At 53.9% G+C, this 15,855-nt stretch overlaps 1 protein-coding gene across 5 annotated transcripts in view; it reads right to left on the bottom strand.

Moving 5' to 3' along the window:
* Positions 1-10,832, bottom strand: part of Ttc39a (tetratricopeptide repeat domain 39A) — a 46,254-nt gene extending 35,422 nt beyond the window's left edge. Inside the window, exon 1 of one of the 5 annotated variants that reach the window (XM_060366115.1) lies at positions 10,617-10,832. In XM_060366115.1, the coding sequence (XP_060222098.1) occupies positions 10,617-10,669 (53 nt within the window). In that variant the 5' untranslated portion in view covers positions 10,670-10,832. The other 4 variants (XM_021660787.2, XM_060366113.1, XM_060366114.1 and 1 more) reach the window with 4 other exon arrangements.
* Between the last annotated feature and the right edge of the window lie 5,023 nt (positions 10,833-15,855).

Here is a 15,855-nt window from a genome sequence, read left to right as displayed (position 1 = left end):
ACACACTCCGGGGGAGGGAAGAGGAGAAAGTTAGGACCCGGCGGACAGAGCCTGAGCCCGGGTCCCCGGGAGGCGGCGGGGCGCGGGCTGCACGGCGGCTGGAGCCGCAGTGCGGTCCCGGGGCTCCTTCGCCGAGGCCCCGCGGCCCCCGCCCCGCAGGGCCCGCGCCCGGAGGCGGCCTCCAGCACTCACCCCGCGGCCAGCTCCCCGGGGCCGCCCGCCGTGCTCATCGCTGCGCGCGCCGGACGCAGGAGCGGCGGCCGGATCCCGGGGAGGGGCGCGCCGGGGGCGGGGAAGGCGGCGGGGCCGGCCGGTCTCCCACCCGCCCGCGCCGCAGCGCCCGCCCCCCGCGCCGGCCAGGTGAGACCCGGGGCCCGGGCACCCGCCGCCTCCACCCCTCCCCAGGCCACGTCTCCGGCCCACACCTGAGCTCCCTAGCCTCTGCGGTCAGGCGCGGGCATCCATTCCACCCCTTCGCGCACCGGGGGACACGCTTTACGAGGGACCAGAAGGCGGGAAAGCAAGCGGGTTAGCGCGCACCGCGAGCGCAGCTCACCCTCGCCCCCTCACACGATCCCTACCATTGCCTTTTTCCAGCCCTGGGAACTGGGGCGGCTAGGTGACCCGTGCTGAGCTGCTCCAGTGCCTGGCAGGAACTGCAGCTCAGCCCTCCTAACTCCAAAGCTCACGCTCGGTCCCCTCTCGCTCTCCGAGTGAGGGGTCAGTGCCCAGATGCCCACTGTGCCCCTGAGGTGGGTTTGTGGGCTCGGATGAAGCCCAGGATGCCTAGCAGGGAGCCCTGGCCCCTTAAGAGTTAACGAGCCTCTAACTCTGGGCCCCAGATGCTCCTGTGACTCATCAGAACACGTGGCTGCCATTAGATTAGAGCTGTCCCTTTACAAAGGCAAGGGACAGGAGGAAGGATTTCAACTGCCCCATTGGCCCTGAGCTCCAGGATGTCAGAAGAGGAAGCCGGAGAGAAGGCAGCCTGCAGCCATGGTGGGAAGGGCTTGGGCCACAGCCCAGGGGAGCCAGGCTAGCTGAATTTAGGAGTGGGCAGAAGTGCCTGGGGGCTTGCTGCTGCTCGCATCAGGACAGGATGCCTGCTGTTTGTTGTTCTTTTTAAACTTATTTTTATTTTACATGCATTGGTGTTTTGCCTGCATGTATGTCCATGTGAAGGTGTGAGGTCCTCTGGACCTGGAGTTACAGACAGTGGGAGCTGCCCTGTGGGTGCCGGGACTTGAACCCGGGTCCTCTGGAAGAGCAACTGCCGCTCTTACCCGCTGGTGGTGAGTTCTTAGGCTACCCTAAGTGAGCAGACACTGCATTGTGGAAATCATCCCAGGCCTGGCAGCCTCACATATGGGCTTGAAGACAGTTAACTACGGGAAGCTGGCCATAATGATGTCTAGCAGCAACTGTGACCTAGGGAATCCAGATGAGGCTGCGTGTGTGCGTGGGGCAGGGGTCTGTCTGGGGCAGATGGGAAGCAGAGCCAAGCCTTGAGAAGTGCATTATTAATGAAGCCAGGAGCAGGTGTGCTCCGTAGAGACCAACATCCACAGAGGCGTGGCGAGCTGATGACGCCTGGGGTTTGTGAATCTGGAGACCAGCACCCGAGCAGAGCCAGGTCCTAGGGGGACGAGGCTGAAGCCTGTCACATGCCCTGCACGGTCCTGTCCATTTGCACACACTGTTCCTTCGGCCAGGAACACACACTCCTTCCTGCTCACATAATTCATCCATGTAGCCAGGGACAGGCCAGAGGCTTACCATTGGGAGATCTCCTTTCAGAAGAAAAGACGGAGGCGGTCACAACAGTACACACTTGTAATTCAACATCTGGGAGGTAGAGGCAGGAGGTTCAGGAGTTCAAGGTCACCACCCGAAGCTACTTAAGGGCTTCCAGGCCAGCTAGATTATACACGACACACACACACACACCCCCACGAAGGAGAGCAGAGGGGATAGGCAGACACTGCAGACTGCTAATGTGAATTCAGGGTCTTAGAGCCACATGAGGTGGGTGGGAAAGGGTTCTGAAGCTCTGAGCTTCATTAGTTCTGATCCCATTTGGCTGACCCGTCTGGGTGATACTGTGTGACGTGGGGAAGGAGCAGGAGGAGGGGTTTTCACGTGACTCTCCTGCACAGCCCTCAAGGTCTGGTCAGATCACCACTGTGTCTGTGAGTGCGGATGCCTGACCTCCAACACTGGGCTCTGGGAGGTAAAAGTTCTCACTGAGGGAATTAGCTTGGCAATGGCGGACTGCTCCAAGGCCTCTCACAAGCCACACCTGGTGGTGAGGGCATGGGGATCATCTTACCTAATTTCCACTTTCAAGTACTCCGGGAAGTACTTTCTGCAGGGGAAGCTGGGTACGGCACCGCTGACTTCGCTGTGAGCAGGAAGGGTCCGAGGCACATAGTAGGGCTGGTGCCTGGGGGTGGACACTGGCTTCTCCCCCCACTTTACAGATGACAGTTGAGCAAGCTCAGCAGGAGAGTCCGGAGTCCTCCCCCATCACCACAGTGGTCCTGAGGCTGAGCCAGGCATTCAGTGAGGTGAGTCAGGACACAGGTCAAGCCCGGAATCAGCAGGGCACCCCCAAGGTCATTCCTGATCCTCAAGCCTTCTGGCTCAGCTTCGGCTCATCATCGGTGCTCCCTCCCAGCTGGGATCACCCTCTTGACCCCGCCTTGAGCCAACAAGGAGCCCCAAGGCTGCCGGAGCTTCCCAGGTCCGTCAGGACACCTTTTCCTGATTTGCGAGGCCTGAGAGGCATCAGGCCTGCTGTCCTTCCTCATCTCCTCCACGAGAACACATGGCCAGGCTTGCCACACCTCCCCCCGGCTGGCAGAGCCTCTGTGCACTGCGCTTACTCGTGCTCTCTCAGCTGGCGAGGTCTCAGAAGACACCAGAGGCGCCTGCAGACTCCTCAGAACGCCCTCGCGCCCTCCCAGCCTACAGATGGGAAGACTGAGGTCTGCCCATAGCCGAAGCCCAGGCCTTGATTCCTTATCCTACACGGCACAGCTCTTTTTAAATTTAAATATAATAGCATGTACATACACAGGCACACACACGCGAGTGGAGGTTGGGGGACAATTTGCAGGAGCTGGTTGTCTCCTTCCACCACAGAGCACAACTTCTTGACCTGTAGGCTGAGTGAGGGTTGCAACATTCTTGGCAACAATAAACGGTTTCTGAATGCACAACGGCCACAAAGTTAATTCAGAATCAAGTCTGACATCTCTGGCAGCTCCTGGCCATGCTGTACCACGGTTTTCCTGCAGCCCTGGCCTCTGAGCACGCGCACCCCACGGTGGAGCCACGGGATTCGGCGTTCCCGTGGTGCCCGGGAGGGTTTCTGGCCTTACAGGAATATGATGAGTTAGTGGTCAGGACAAGGGTGTGCACACAGGTGGAGGATGCCTGGCATCCGCCTTGCTGCTTTGAGATGGGGTCTCCCGTTGAACCTGGCAGTTTTAGCAGGGCTGGCTGGCTCCAGTCAAGCACCTGGGATCTGCTCAACAGCTTCAATACTGGAGTTGCAGGCACGTGCAGCCATGCTGGCTTTCCCTACCAGTGCTGGGGATTCAAACTCAGGCCTCAGGCTCGCCCAGCAAGCTCGCTCTCACCCGAGCCATCCACATGGCTCCCCCAGCACAGACTGTGTCTTCCTGCCATCTTCCCTCAGTACCAAGACGGCACAGCTAAGGTTTGACTGTGTCGGGACACGTGGCTGCCTGATGCTGGTGTGTGGACTCACGCCTGTAACTCCAGGGCTTGGAGGGTCAAGGAGGGGGAGGGTCAAGGGGGGTAGTGCCCCCCTCTTTGAGGCAGTTCTGACCTACGCAATGAGTTCTAGGCAGACTAGGCTGAAGAGGAAGGCCTTGTCTTAAAACAACCCCGGCGCCTTTCCTCCCAGCTCTTGGGAGGCAGAGGCAATTGGATCTCTGAGATCTCGGCCAGCCTGGCCTGCAAAGGGAGATCCAGGATGCCAGTTAGGGCAACACAGGGAGACCCTGTCCCAAAATAAATAAAATTTTTTAGACCTATTTTATTTTATAGACCTATGTACCTGGAGGTCATACAAAAAGGGCAAAGAGGGGCTGCTGTAAGCGGACCCCCAGTGGCGAGAATGGAGAAGAAAGGAAAGGGGGCGTTTGAAACGCGGGACTCGGGAGTGGAGTGGACAGGCGTGGGGTTGGTGACGCTCTTTCCACAGGAAGTGCTTAAGTAAGGCTTGGCTGTGCCCCACCTCAGTGCGCCTCCCTCTCCCTGGACCAGGACCCCAAACACTGGGGGTTCTGGCACAGGGCCTTACCAGAATGTGGGCAGTCCATCTGCCACAGCGCCCTCAGCTGCCTCTTCCAGGCCCTGTCCTGGCATGACGCACCCCTCCTCACTTTCAGGCTCTGCCATTCCAGATCTGGCCCCCGACTCCGTCGTTTTCCTAACGTGGCTGAACTGGTGACTATAGAGCAGGCTCTATTTCCCTGTGAACACTTGAACTCTATTTGCAGAGAAGAGGCAGGGGCAGGCTGTGAACCCTGTGAGGTCAGAGGACAACTTACAGAAATCTCTTCCCCCTCGTGGGTCCCATGGGAGGCTGAACTTGGCTCAGCTGGCCGGTTATAGGCTTGCGTGAACTTCTTGATAATTTGGAAGTGAACGGGCCCCAGCAACACAGGCCCGTGGAGAGGGCATGGCAGTCCCCATAAATTTCGAGGCCTTAGCAATATGACTGCCCCACTGTGGCCCTTAGTTTCCCTCCCCTCCTCCCCCAACAGAGGGGACACAAGGGGCCTCTAGAGTCCTCTGACACTTAAGGTGCTGCTAATGGTGGACCAGAAGAAGGAGCCACGAGGCAGGCAAGAGAGGCCAGGGACAGCTCTGACTGACACCGGGATCCGAGCTCTGGAGAGGGGTCCCTGTTGGGGGCTGAAGCCTGGCTGCGGAGGCATGATGGTGTGGGTAAGGTGTTTCAGCTAGCTGGAGGCCAAGAGAGCAGCCTGCACCCCTGCTCGGACACCCCAGGATGCTCCCTGGCGGTTAAAGGGAGCAGGACTGCTGTGAACACTAGAAAGGAAAAAAGTCCCCAGCAGGCCCTACCAGCATGGAGGCCGTTCAGGGAAGAAGGCGCGCCCAGGGACCGTGGCCAGCACCTCACGGCTTCCCTGCTCAGTGTTGTGGAGCGAGGGGCTGGCTCGGCATGCGCTGCCTGGTGGGTCTCCCTGTGTGGCAGAGGAGCCTGGCTGTGAGGGGTGGAAGGCTTGGTTTGGGCTTGAGGGCCGCAGGAGTAAATGAGGGAGTCAGTGTCCTTCCACCGGTCAGGTGTGCTCAGGGCGGCTTTCTAACCCTTTAAAACATGGTCTCTTAGGGCTGACAGCCACCAAAGCTTGCCGTGTAAGCACAGGGCCTGAGTTTCATCTCCAGAACCACCATCATCATCATCATCTTACGTGCATAGGTGGTTTGCCTAAGTCTACGTCTGTCAACCATGTGCATACGTGTGCCCACAGAAGCCAGAAGAGGGTATTGGATCCCCTGGAGCTGGAGATGGTTGTGAGCTGCCACGTGGGTGCTGGGGATCTAACTTGGTCCTCTAGAGGAGCAGCTAGTGCTCATAACAGCTAAGCCATCTCCCTAAATCCCCAGAACACACTTAAAAAAAAAAAAAGCCACCGAACCAACCTGTGTTCAGTTGATCACTATGATGAACCGTGGAAGGGAAGAACCAATTTCAGAAAGCTGTTCTCTGACCTCCACAGGAGTGCCATCACACACATAATTAATAACTGCAATAATAATAAATGTACAAAGTCAGGCCTGGTGGCATGCACGTGGGAGGCAGAGACAGGTGGATTCCTCAGGCTTGCTGGCCAGCCAGCCTGGTCTACTCAGGGAGCTGCAGGCCCCAGTGAAAGACCCTCCCTCAAAAGACAAGGTGGGTACAACACCTGAGGTTGATTGCTGGCCTCCACGCACAGGTGCGTGCACACCTGCACACACACACACACACACACACACACACACACACACACACACCTGCACGTGTGTACAGGAACCTGCACACATGTGCACGCCACGTCACCAGTGGTTTGAAGCGTCTGCGGCTTTGACTCCTAGGCTGTGGTGGACTTACCCTCAGCCTGTCCCAAGTCAGCATCAACCTGCTGCCTTGAGTTGCTTTTGTCAGAGTGTGCTATCACAGCAACAGGGCAAGAAACTGTTTCACGAACGACGTCCAAGGCAGAGACTCACACCTGCCAGAGGACGGAGCACGGGCGTCACTCCCGAACTGGAAAGAGCCTTTCGCCAGGCGCGGAACGGCCTTGTCTGGGCTTCTAACTCCAGAACTCTGAGAAATGCGTCTCTGTCCTTTGAAAACCAGAAAGGAAACCAAGCAGACACCGGTGACCAAGCAGAGGCCCAAAGGAGGGCGGCTCTCAGGTGTAAGCCTGCAAAGCTGTCACTCCTGCCGCCTCAGAGCTCTGCAAAGCCAAACTCCAAAACCCTCTCGGCTCTCCTGACAGCACTCCCACTCTAAGAGCCTTTTTTAGTGTTTGAGATTATGATTTTTACCGATTTCCCCTTCCTTTCTTCTCTCCAAATCCTCCCATGTACCCCTCTTTGCCCTTTTTCCAATTCATGGCCCCTGAACTCATTAATTGTAAATATTCACATATTCACATAAATTCCTACGTAGGTAAGTACAGCCTGCTTTGTCTGTCTAAATGTTGCTCATATGTGTTTCCAGGAGTGGCCATCTGCTCTTGGACAGCCAGCTTGTCCCTGGGGAAGGCTGTTTCTCCGGTTCCCTTGCTTACCTGTGGGTTTCTATGTAGGGCTGAGACCTCGGGGGCTTTGTACTATCGTTAGGATGTCTACTGTTGTCAATTACCCAGGGCTACTCATGGACCTTGATGGAGAAGCCACAACCACCATTTCCTAAGCCAGCATAACCCCTAACTACATGCTGTATTTGTCCTTATCAAGGCACCTCTCCAGGCAAAGACGAAGACCACTACAGAAAACCACCAAGGATCAAAATGCAAATTTGTGGAGCCCAGCCCCACACGCTCATGCCTAAGGCTCAGGGCGTTTGCTGTGAGACTGTGTCTCCTAGGAATACCCTGAAACTACATCCATAAAGTCTCACCAACGTGACTCTCTAAACATGAGCTGAACAAGGACATCACATCCATTGACAGATGAGGGAACAGAGGAGCCTTGCTGATGAGAGTGATATCACACGCCTGCGATCCCAGCACTCAAAAGGGCCCAGGCGGGATTGCTGAAAGTTCAAGGACATCCTGGGCCAGTTACATAATGAGACCCCGATTCAAACACCAAAAGAAACTCAAAGTAACCATCCCACCCACCCACCCGCCAGCCAGCCAAACAACCAGAAGAGGTCTGACAGCCTCTCCTCCAAAGGCAATCCTTTCTACCAAAGTCAGGGGTCCCAGAAGCCTATGCAGCCTCTGGGTGCTTTTCTACTGCTTTCCGGTGCAACCTGAGGGGTTGGCAGCCACGGAGCTGCAGGGAGAATCACGAGACCACCAGGAGACCGTGGAGCCAGCCCTCGCAGATTTGGGGATCTTTCAGGAAATGAAGTACTGATCGATTTTCAGCTGTGACCCCCAATAACCTATTTCTCCCCATGTTAAAAAGCACCCCAGCCGCCCCGTGTTTCTGTCTTCCTGCACTCCTAAGGCAGGAAAAAGCTTACTTGAAGTTTTTTTCCTGACCCATCACCAGGGACAGAGGTGCTAATGAAGGATCTCTCCTCGCCAACTCTTATTCCCAGCAATGTGGGAGATTAGAATCCTGGAATTTAAATAGTTGACATTATAGAAACTTGGAGCTTTAAACCACAAGCCTAGGAATCACCAGTGCCTCAACTTGAAGGCTCTGAGAAGCATGACTGAAAACTTAGCAGTGGCCTCAGGCCCCCTGCAACAACGCTGCCCAAGGATTAGATTAGACCCTTGCAACCTAAGGCCTCGAACGCCCCTCTGGCTCAGGCTCACACCAACAGTAGGTCTCTTCTCCAGCACAAACCACACCTAGGGGCTGTGGAGTCAAGTTGAGGCCAGGTAGGTAATGTTCATACTAAGGTATACAGGCTCCAGTAGCCATTTCCAACAGTTCTGAAATTACTCACTTCTCCCACGTCGGTGCCACCTCCGAGCCCTGAAATTTTCCCAGTCTCTTCTGCTCAAGGAAAAGATTTCTTCACTCCCAGGAAGGAAGTGAACTTGCATTTTCTCAACACCAGTCACTCCCCAATGCTGTCCACGGCAACAGCTGGGCTTTGAAGGCCCGGACATGCAGGCCACTCATGCACAGGTGTGGCCATGCCCAGAGACCCATCCCTCTTCCCCTGACTCTCTGGTCTGTGGCTCCATCAAGTCTCTGCTCTTTCTGCTGCGCATCTCTTTCCCACTGGCCCCCTTGCTCTAATCTCTACCAGCAGGCCTGTCCTAGGCCATCAATCTGGCTTCCCTTCGGGTTTCCCTGCTTCTGGTCTCTCCACACAAACACACGCAGAGAATACGTGAGAGGCTCCTGTTGCCCATAGGACAGAACAACTCAGTTTCTATCGGCAGGGTCTAGACAGGGAGAAACACACCGGGATCCGGCCAGGCTTCATTATGTCAGTCAAGGAATCCTGTCCTCTTCAGAAATTAGTACTTGAATCAACAGAACCAAAACATACTGAGACCCATTTTTACCTGGCTCTCAGGACTGCCTCGTGTAAAAAGGAGTAGACGGCCATAATCTATAGCTGAGATGGTCTGTCTGGACAACTGTTTCTCTTTAGGGTGGCATGGACACCTTCAGACAGAGCAAGGCTCTTGCCTAGAGCCTTTGGGTGCTTTCCAATCACACCCGTTATTCTGGCCAGGCTGCTTCTCTGGGCTCCTCGGATCTTCAATTCTTAGCCTTTTTGCTCTCACAGACATATATTGGGCTGTGACAAAAACCGTTCTCGCTCTAGGAGGCTCTGAGCACGCTGCATTTTATTGTACACCCCACCATCTTCCTGCACCCTTTAGCCAGAACTTATTTCTGATATCCCCCATCTACCTTTGTCTATGCCGGTATCTATGCATTAGAATGGGGTCTCCGAGAGCAGAGGCCTCTGTGTCTGAATTCAAACTGTGGCCACGATGCCTCATGACGAACGGAAGGACTGAATGAGAACCATAAGACACAAGCGGATGTGCTAGTGCCCCAGACCTGAAGACCCAGGGCTGGACAGGGCAAAGACCCCACGGTCAAGCTGACCACCTGAGTTCTATCCCTGGGACCCACATGGCAGAGGAGAGAACTGACTCCTAAAAGTTGTCCTCTGACCTCCATCTGCATGTGTCCTATGGCACATGCCCACCTCCCCAATAAAAACTTGAAAATTAAAACAAAACAAAACAAAAGTGTGCCAGGCAGTGGTGGCCCACATCTCTAATCCCAGCACGGGGGAGGCAGAGGCAGGTGGATCTCTGAGTTCGAGGCCAGCCTGGTCTACAGAGCAAGTTCCAGGCCAGCCAGGGGTGCACAGAGAGAGCGCCTGTCTGTAGTGGGGGTAGGGAGACTCAGGTGGCACTTACACAGTGTCAGAGAGTGAAGGTTGTTTTCCAGGCAGATCCGAGCATCTGCAGCCCAGCTGTAGGAACACCTCAAGGCAGATGCAGCTGCTGCTAACTCAGTTCCAGCGGCTGCTCTGTGAGTGCTTGCTTTCCGTCTTTCCCCTGTACCCCAGGCCAGTTTCAAACTTGAACTCACTAGGTACCGAACCTTGAACTCCTGATCTGGTTTTCCTGCATATGCCTAGCCCTCATGGGAGAGTTTTAAAGTAGAAAAGAAAACTCCTGGGTTGGGTTTTAGAAAGGATGAGAGCAGAGGGAGGACCGGACTCCTGGAGAGGGAGGGCAAAGCTCTAGCAGACTCCGAAGAGATCCTGGAGATAAATCAGCAGGATGTAGACCAGGGAAGGGGTGAGGAGGGAGTGGCCAGCGGTGACTCCCAGGTTTCAGGCTTGGGCAACTGGGTGGATGACAGTGTCATCCGCTGAGATGGGGACACAGGATGAGGAACAGGTTTGGGGGGGGGATGTAGGATCACGACTGTGGCTTGTTAAGTTAGGGGTGCTCAGCACAGTCCCTGTCCCGGGGCCAGCGGTGTGGGCATCGACTGTGTCAGACAGAGGACTTGTGAGGTCAGTTTAGACAGCAAGCACGTCTGAAGGCACCAAGTCATCCAGATATGGGGGAGGTTGGGGAAGTGACACCCAGAGGACAGAATGACACATCTCCAGGGTTGCTCGTGGGGGAACTTTGGTGCCCGAGTTCCCCGCACTGGGGCTGGGGCAAGGGTCTCCTTCTCCACCCTGCAAGCCCCAAGAGCCTGCCCAGACAAGAGCAGCTCTGCTTTAGGTGGAGTAGGGATGCCTCCCTCTCCTCCTTAGACCCTGCTCAGGGAGGGCGCAGGGGAGCAGGAGGCTCCAGATTGCCCTTGAGACAATCCAGTTGGACCCCAGCTCCCTCATTGTCCCTCCTTTCGGCACTCTCAGGGTCCCCGCCCACGCCCCCGTCCTGTACCTGCGGTCTTTTCTCCTGGACGCCGCCCTCTTCCAGGTGGTCAGGAAGGCCATGGGCGCAGGCTGGCTGGCACAAGCGCGCAGGCGGCCCCCGGCGGCGGCAGGGACAGGCAGGAGCTCTCCGGTGGTAGCACCTGGAGCCCAGCAGGGCGGGCCGGGCTCCACCCAGCATTGCGGCGCCTCCCTTCCCGCCGCAGGCCTGGGACGAGGGTGCGTCCGTTCCACCCCGGTCCTCATGGGATCCATCCTGGGGCACAGAGAGGGCCAAGCTTGTCCTGGATCGCTCGCTTCACGAACTTCAGGTTCGGTGGGGCTGGGTCGGAGCCCAAGCCGCCACAGCCTCGTGCGTTTTCAGCATTTTATTTCACACTGACAGTGAGAACGGGCTCTGGCACCCACCAGTGTGGTCCAGCGGGCACTTGTGGGTGCCTACACGAGCCCAGCCGAAGGTAAGAGGCAGGGGAGCAGCCTGAGAGGACTTGGACCCGGGACCTCCTGGAAGCCCGGGGGTGGGGTGGGGGGCGTGCACAGGGGACTGAGAGCTCCCATGCTCCTTTTGGGCTGGGTCTGCACCCCAGGGGCTTGTGCAAGCAAGTCTCCTGCCCAATACATTGTGATGGAGTCTCACAGCCAGGTGTGTTCAACCTCTGAGTCACGCGCGTCACACAAAATCTTATCTTCGGCTTGCTACACACCACACACCTCCCCTCTGACAGCTCAAGTCCGGAGGCTTGAGCCCAGCCAGGGCTCCCGTCTGTCTTTCTGCCCCACCGTTCAGCTCGGCCAGTCGGGCAGTCACTCGCCGTCCCTGCTAGGCAGAGAGGTGACATTTCCCCCTCTCTCTGAGCACACCTCAGAGTTCAGGGCGCCCGAGAATGCTGCCTATCCAACCACAGAACGAGTGTGTCCAGACCCTGACATTCCAGCTCAGGTGCACCCATAGGCTTTGGGAACCCCTTGGCTCAGCTTGGTAGTATTGGGCATGGAAGATAGCCAGGGCTCTCCTGGACTCAGGCAAGAAACCTCGGAATAACACCAGAGCCCAGTCTCCTGACAGGAATAAGTCCCAGCCAGCCACCACCACTTCCTCCAGGAAGCCCTCCAGGCGCCCCTCCCCAGAAGTCGCTCCTTGTTCAGAGGCCACATTTTGGTCTAGTATTTAGAACTAGTTAACAACAACAAAAAAATTTTTGAACATTCTACTTGTGTGCATGCATTTGGAGTTCAAAGGACTTTTTTTTTTTTTTTTGGAACAGTGTATTTTTGTTAATTTATTTAATTTTATGTGCATTAGTGTGAAGGTGTCAGATCCCTTGGAACTGGGCATTACAGGCAGTTGTGAGCTGCCATGTGGGTACTAGGAATTGAACCCAGGCCCTTTGGAAGAGCAGGCAGTGCTCTTAACCACTGAGCCATCTCTCCAGCCCTGAAAGGACAGTTTTTGAGTCAGCTCTCTTTCGGCCTGTGGGTTCTGGGAAATTAAGTCACTCGCGGTGACAAGGGCTTTTTACCCACCGAGCCATCTCACCAAGCCCGACACTACACGTTTAACAGTAATCCACAAAACCAGTCTTTCTTCACATTCCTTCTCCCCCCTTCCCTTCCCATCCGTCCATCCATCTGTCCGTCCATCCGTCCATCCATCCCATCCATCCATCCACCCACCTATCTCTGTTCTGTTTGAGACAGTCTCACTGTAACTTCAGCTGCCCTTGAACGACCTTCCTGCCTCCCAGGTGCTTGGATCACATGCAAGAACCACCACGCCCAGCTCCACTGCGAAGATTTCTATCTGAGGGCACGAAGGAGGCACCTCCTCTCTGTCCTGGACCTGGTACCACTGCTAACCACAGCCGAGTCAATGAGGAAAGCTGTACCTAGTGAGTTGTTATCAGCAGCAGGCACTACAGGGAGGGTTTGCACACTAACGCCAATGTTGAACACTGACCTGCCTGGGCAACAGTCACTGCCCCTCTCCCAAACACCACCCCAGCTCAGAAGTTTAGAACTGCTTCTGAGGTTGAGTCAAGAGCTTGGGTTCAACTTGCAGGTTCTTTGTTGAGCCAGGGTTTCTCCGTGTAGCCCTGGCTGTCCCGGAACTCACCCTGTAGACCAGGCTGGCCTCGAACTCCCAGAGATCTGCCTGCCTCTGCCCCCTGAGTGCTGGGACTAAAGGTGAGCACCACCACCACCCTGCAACTCCTTAAACACTCTTAAACTCCTGGGCATCTCCATTTTTTCAGTTTCTACTTAGAATTATATTTGGCATTATTTTAAAGTCTTCATAAGTACCAACTCAATCCTCAACCCCATAAAACACGCATTCTTTTACACCTCACATTTTTTTTTTTCCCCTCAGAGATTTCTTTTCTACGTGAGGGTGTTTCGCCTGCAGGAACTAAGTGTGCATTGCCCATGGAGGCCACAGCAGCCTGTCCAATCCCTCGGAGCTGGGATCATAGTCTTGTGAGCTGCCGCTGGGTGCTGGGAAGGAAATCAAACTCCCCTGAAAGAAAAACAATTGCTCTTTGCCATGGGACCACCCATCTCTCCAGCCCCCTGCACCTCAGCTTTAATAACTGAGACAGGTGGTCAGAGAGGAGTCATTTGCTCTAGTACCATGTGTGCCAGGAAAGCGTGTGGTCGGAGAGGCAAGAGACGTGCTCTAAGCTACAGACCTGGGAAACAGGCAGGCAAGAGTTAGTTAATAATGGCACAGGGGTCTTCCAGTTGCTGAGGCTGGCAACAAGCTCCTGGACACAAACAATCCTTCAGCATCAGCCTCTGCGGCTCTGACTGCAGGCACATACTACCATCCCTGGTTCAAGAAAAACTCATTCATGCAGGATGTATGTAATATACGGACCTGAATTTGGGCTTTTAAAAACTTTGTCTTGTGATCCAGCACATATTCACTGACAAACTCTACTTCCTGAGATTTAAAATGATGCTCTTTAACACAGTAACTATTTACACACAGTGAATAAAAAGCAAAGGTATGCAGTTATCTCAAAGAGACAAACAGCCACCCAACCAGCCAAACCAGGCGTCAGCTCAATAAATGTATTAATCTGGAAAACCATGCCCCTGGCCCCATCTGAGCTCAAGAGGAGCCTGTGCACCAGGAAGGAAGGACTCCTGTTCAAGCTACTATGGGCCAAGCCCAGTGACTACGTTAATGGGAAAGTGATGTTCAGGATGGAAGGCTCATGGAATCTGGGCTGGACTTCAACTCCTTACAGAGCCAAAGATGACCTTTGACTTCTGATCCTCCTGCCTCTGTGTCCCTGGCACTGGGATCACAGGTGTGCAGTCCCACCCAGTTACTGGGTGCTGGGGATGGAGCCCAGGGTATCATGCGTTCTGGGCATGCCGAGCTACATCCTCATTCCCTCTACTTTCCCAAGTCATGAACGAGGAAAGTGAAGTTCCGGGACTCACAGCCTAAAGCACTTTGTCGGACTTGGAACTTGCTGGCTGGAACTCAAGGACCTACTTGCTTTTGCCTCCTGGGTTTTTTTTTTTTGTTTGTTTGTTTTTTCCATAGTTTCATCTTACTGGTTACTTTTCACTGTAGTCAGATTTTGTTTCTTTAAAAACACAAAAAAAATTATGGGAATGTGTTTTTGTTTTACTCCTAGGTGTAGGATATGGGGCTGCTTCTGTCCACAGCAGCTGTGATTTGCCTCATGCTCTATCAGGGGCGTGATTTTGCCAGCTCTGGACAGTTGAAATTTGCAATTCTGAGGACTCTTGAGAGGGTGTTTAAATGCCAGAGCCCAAGAGAGGTGTGACTGTTGTGTTGGTCACTGTTTGGAGAGATCTTGACAAGGATCAAATTCACCCAAGAAACTCAACACCCCTAATTAGGAGGAAGTAGTCTAACAATATTGACAGGCTCTTTTCCCTCTTTCTTTCTCTCCTACCTAGTTTTGGGGTGTTGGAAGGGATAGGAGTAGTATAGGGAGGTAGAAAAAAAAAAAAACACAATAAAGTAGCCAGAAGTCCAGCTACATTTAATTTTTGTTTGACCTATTGCTTCAATCTTGTAACCTAGGCAGGCTTTTGGTTCCCAGGACTTTTCTAGGTGAGCATCCAGAATGCCGGTCTTATTAGGCACAGACCAGCACCTGGCTTAAACTGGTATTTCTTTAATAAAAGGCAAGACTGGCCCTTTCGGCCATGTATTTATGGGTTAACGTTAATAATTAACAACTGAGTTCTCATCTGTCAGTAACTCATGTAACTTAAACAAGAGTATTAATTGGACAATGCTCTTATTCAAGATTTATTTTTAATTATGTTCATATCTGTGTACATGAGTATGAATGCCAGAAGGCCAGAAAAGGGCACCGGATCCCCAGTGATAGAATTACAGGCAGTTGTGAGCCATCAGTGTGGGTGCTGGGAACTGAACTCTAGTCGTCTTCCACAGAAACAAAAGCCCAGGCTGAGGGAATCAGTGTTTCCTTTCTTCCTTTTTCTTCTTCTTGACAGAGTCTGCCTATGAAGACCAGCTTTACCTCCAACTCAAGAGATCCATCTGCCCCAGCCTTTTCAGTGCTGGGGTTAAGGGCGTACACCACACACTGGGCTCTGAAGAAGGTTTTAAGATGTTAGGTGTAACGCAGTAGGCTTACGCCATCAAGAGCGACTGCACAGATTACCTCCGTTATGAGTAGCGAGTAGCAGTTAACCTCTAGAGCCAGTTTCTTGGGTTCTCACTTGGATATTTCTGAACAATGAGATGCCTGCATTTTCAGAGTTATGGTTGTGGGGACTGAGCAGACTGGTATTTACAACTTTAAAAATGTTACCTGTTATTATCATTTTTCATGCCCTGCTTCTGCATCTTATATAAACATCCTTCCACAGAAGGAAATAAGGTGTGCAAGCCGCATGCAGGACCCTGTTGGAATGAAGGGATCAGCTGTGTAAGCTGAAGCACTCTGCTGTAACTTTCTGAGTACCAGGTTCTCCATTTCAAAAATGGAAGAAAGCCTGTCTCCACTTAGTCCTACCACGACAACTGACAAGAAGCAAAGGCACAGACACAAAATGCTTGGCACAGGGCTTCCGTATACCACAGTCTAATGGGAGGCTGAGAGAAGAGCTCAGGGGCAAAGTGCTGGGCTGGCATGCACACGGCTCTGGAGTGGTGATGGTGAGTTTATTTTCTTAAAATAACCAATATGAAAAAGGTATCAAGCTGGCTGGGACATTACATGCCTATAACCCCA

The sequence above is a fragment of the Meriones unguiculatus genome, chromosome 12 (assembly GCF_030254825.1).
Source record: "Meriones unguiculatus strain TT.TT164.6M chromosome 12, Bangor_MerUng_6.1, whole genome shotgun sequence".
Taxonomy (NCBI): Eukaryota; Metazoa; Chordata; class Mammalia; order Rodentia; family Muridae; genus Meriones; species Meriones unguiculatus.
Note: the sequence above shows the minus strand (reverse complement) of the source record. Positions and strands in the feature narration are given on the sequence as shown.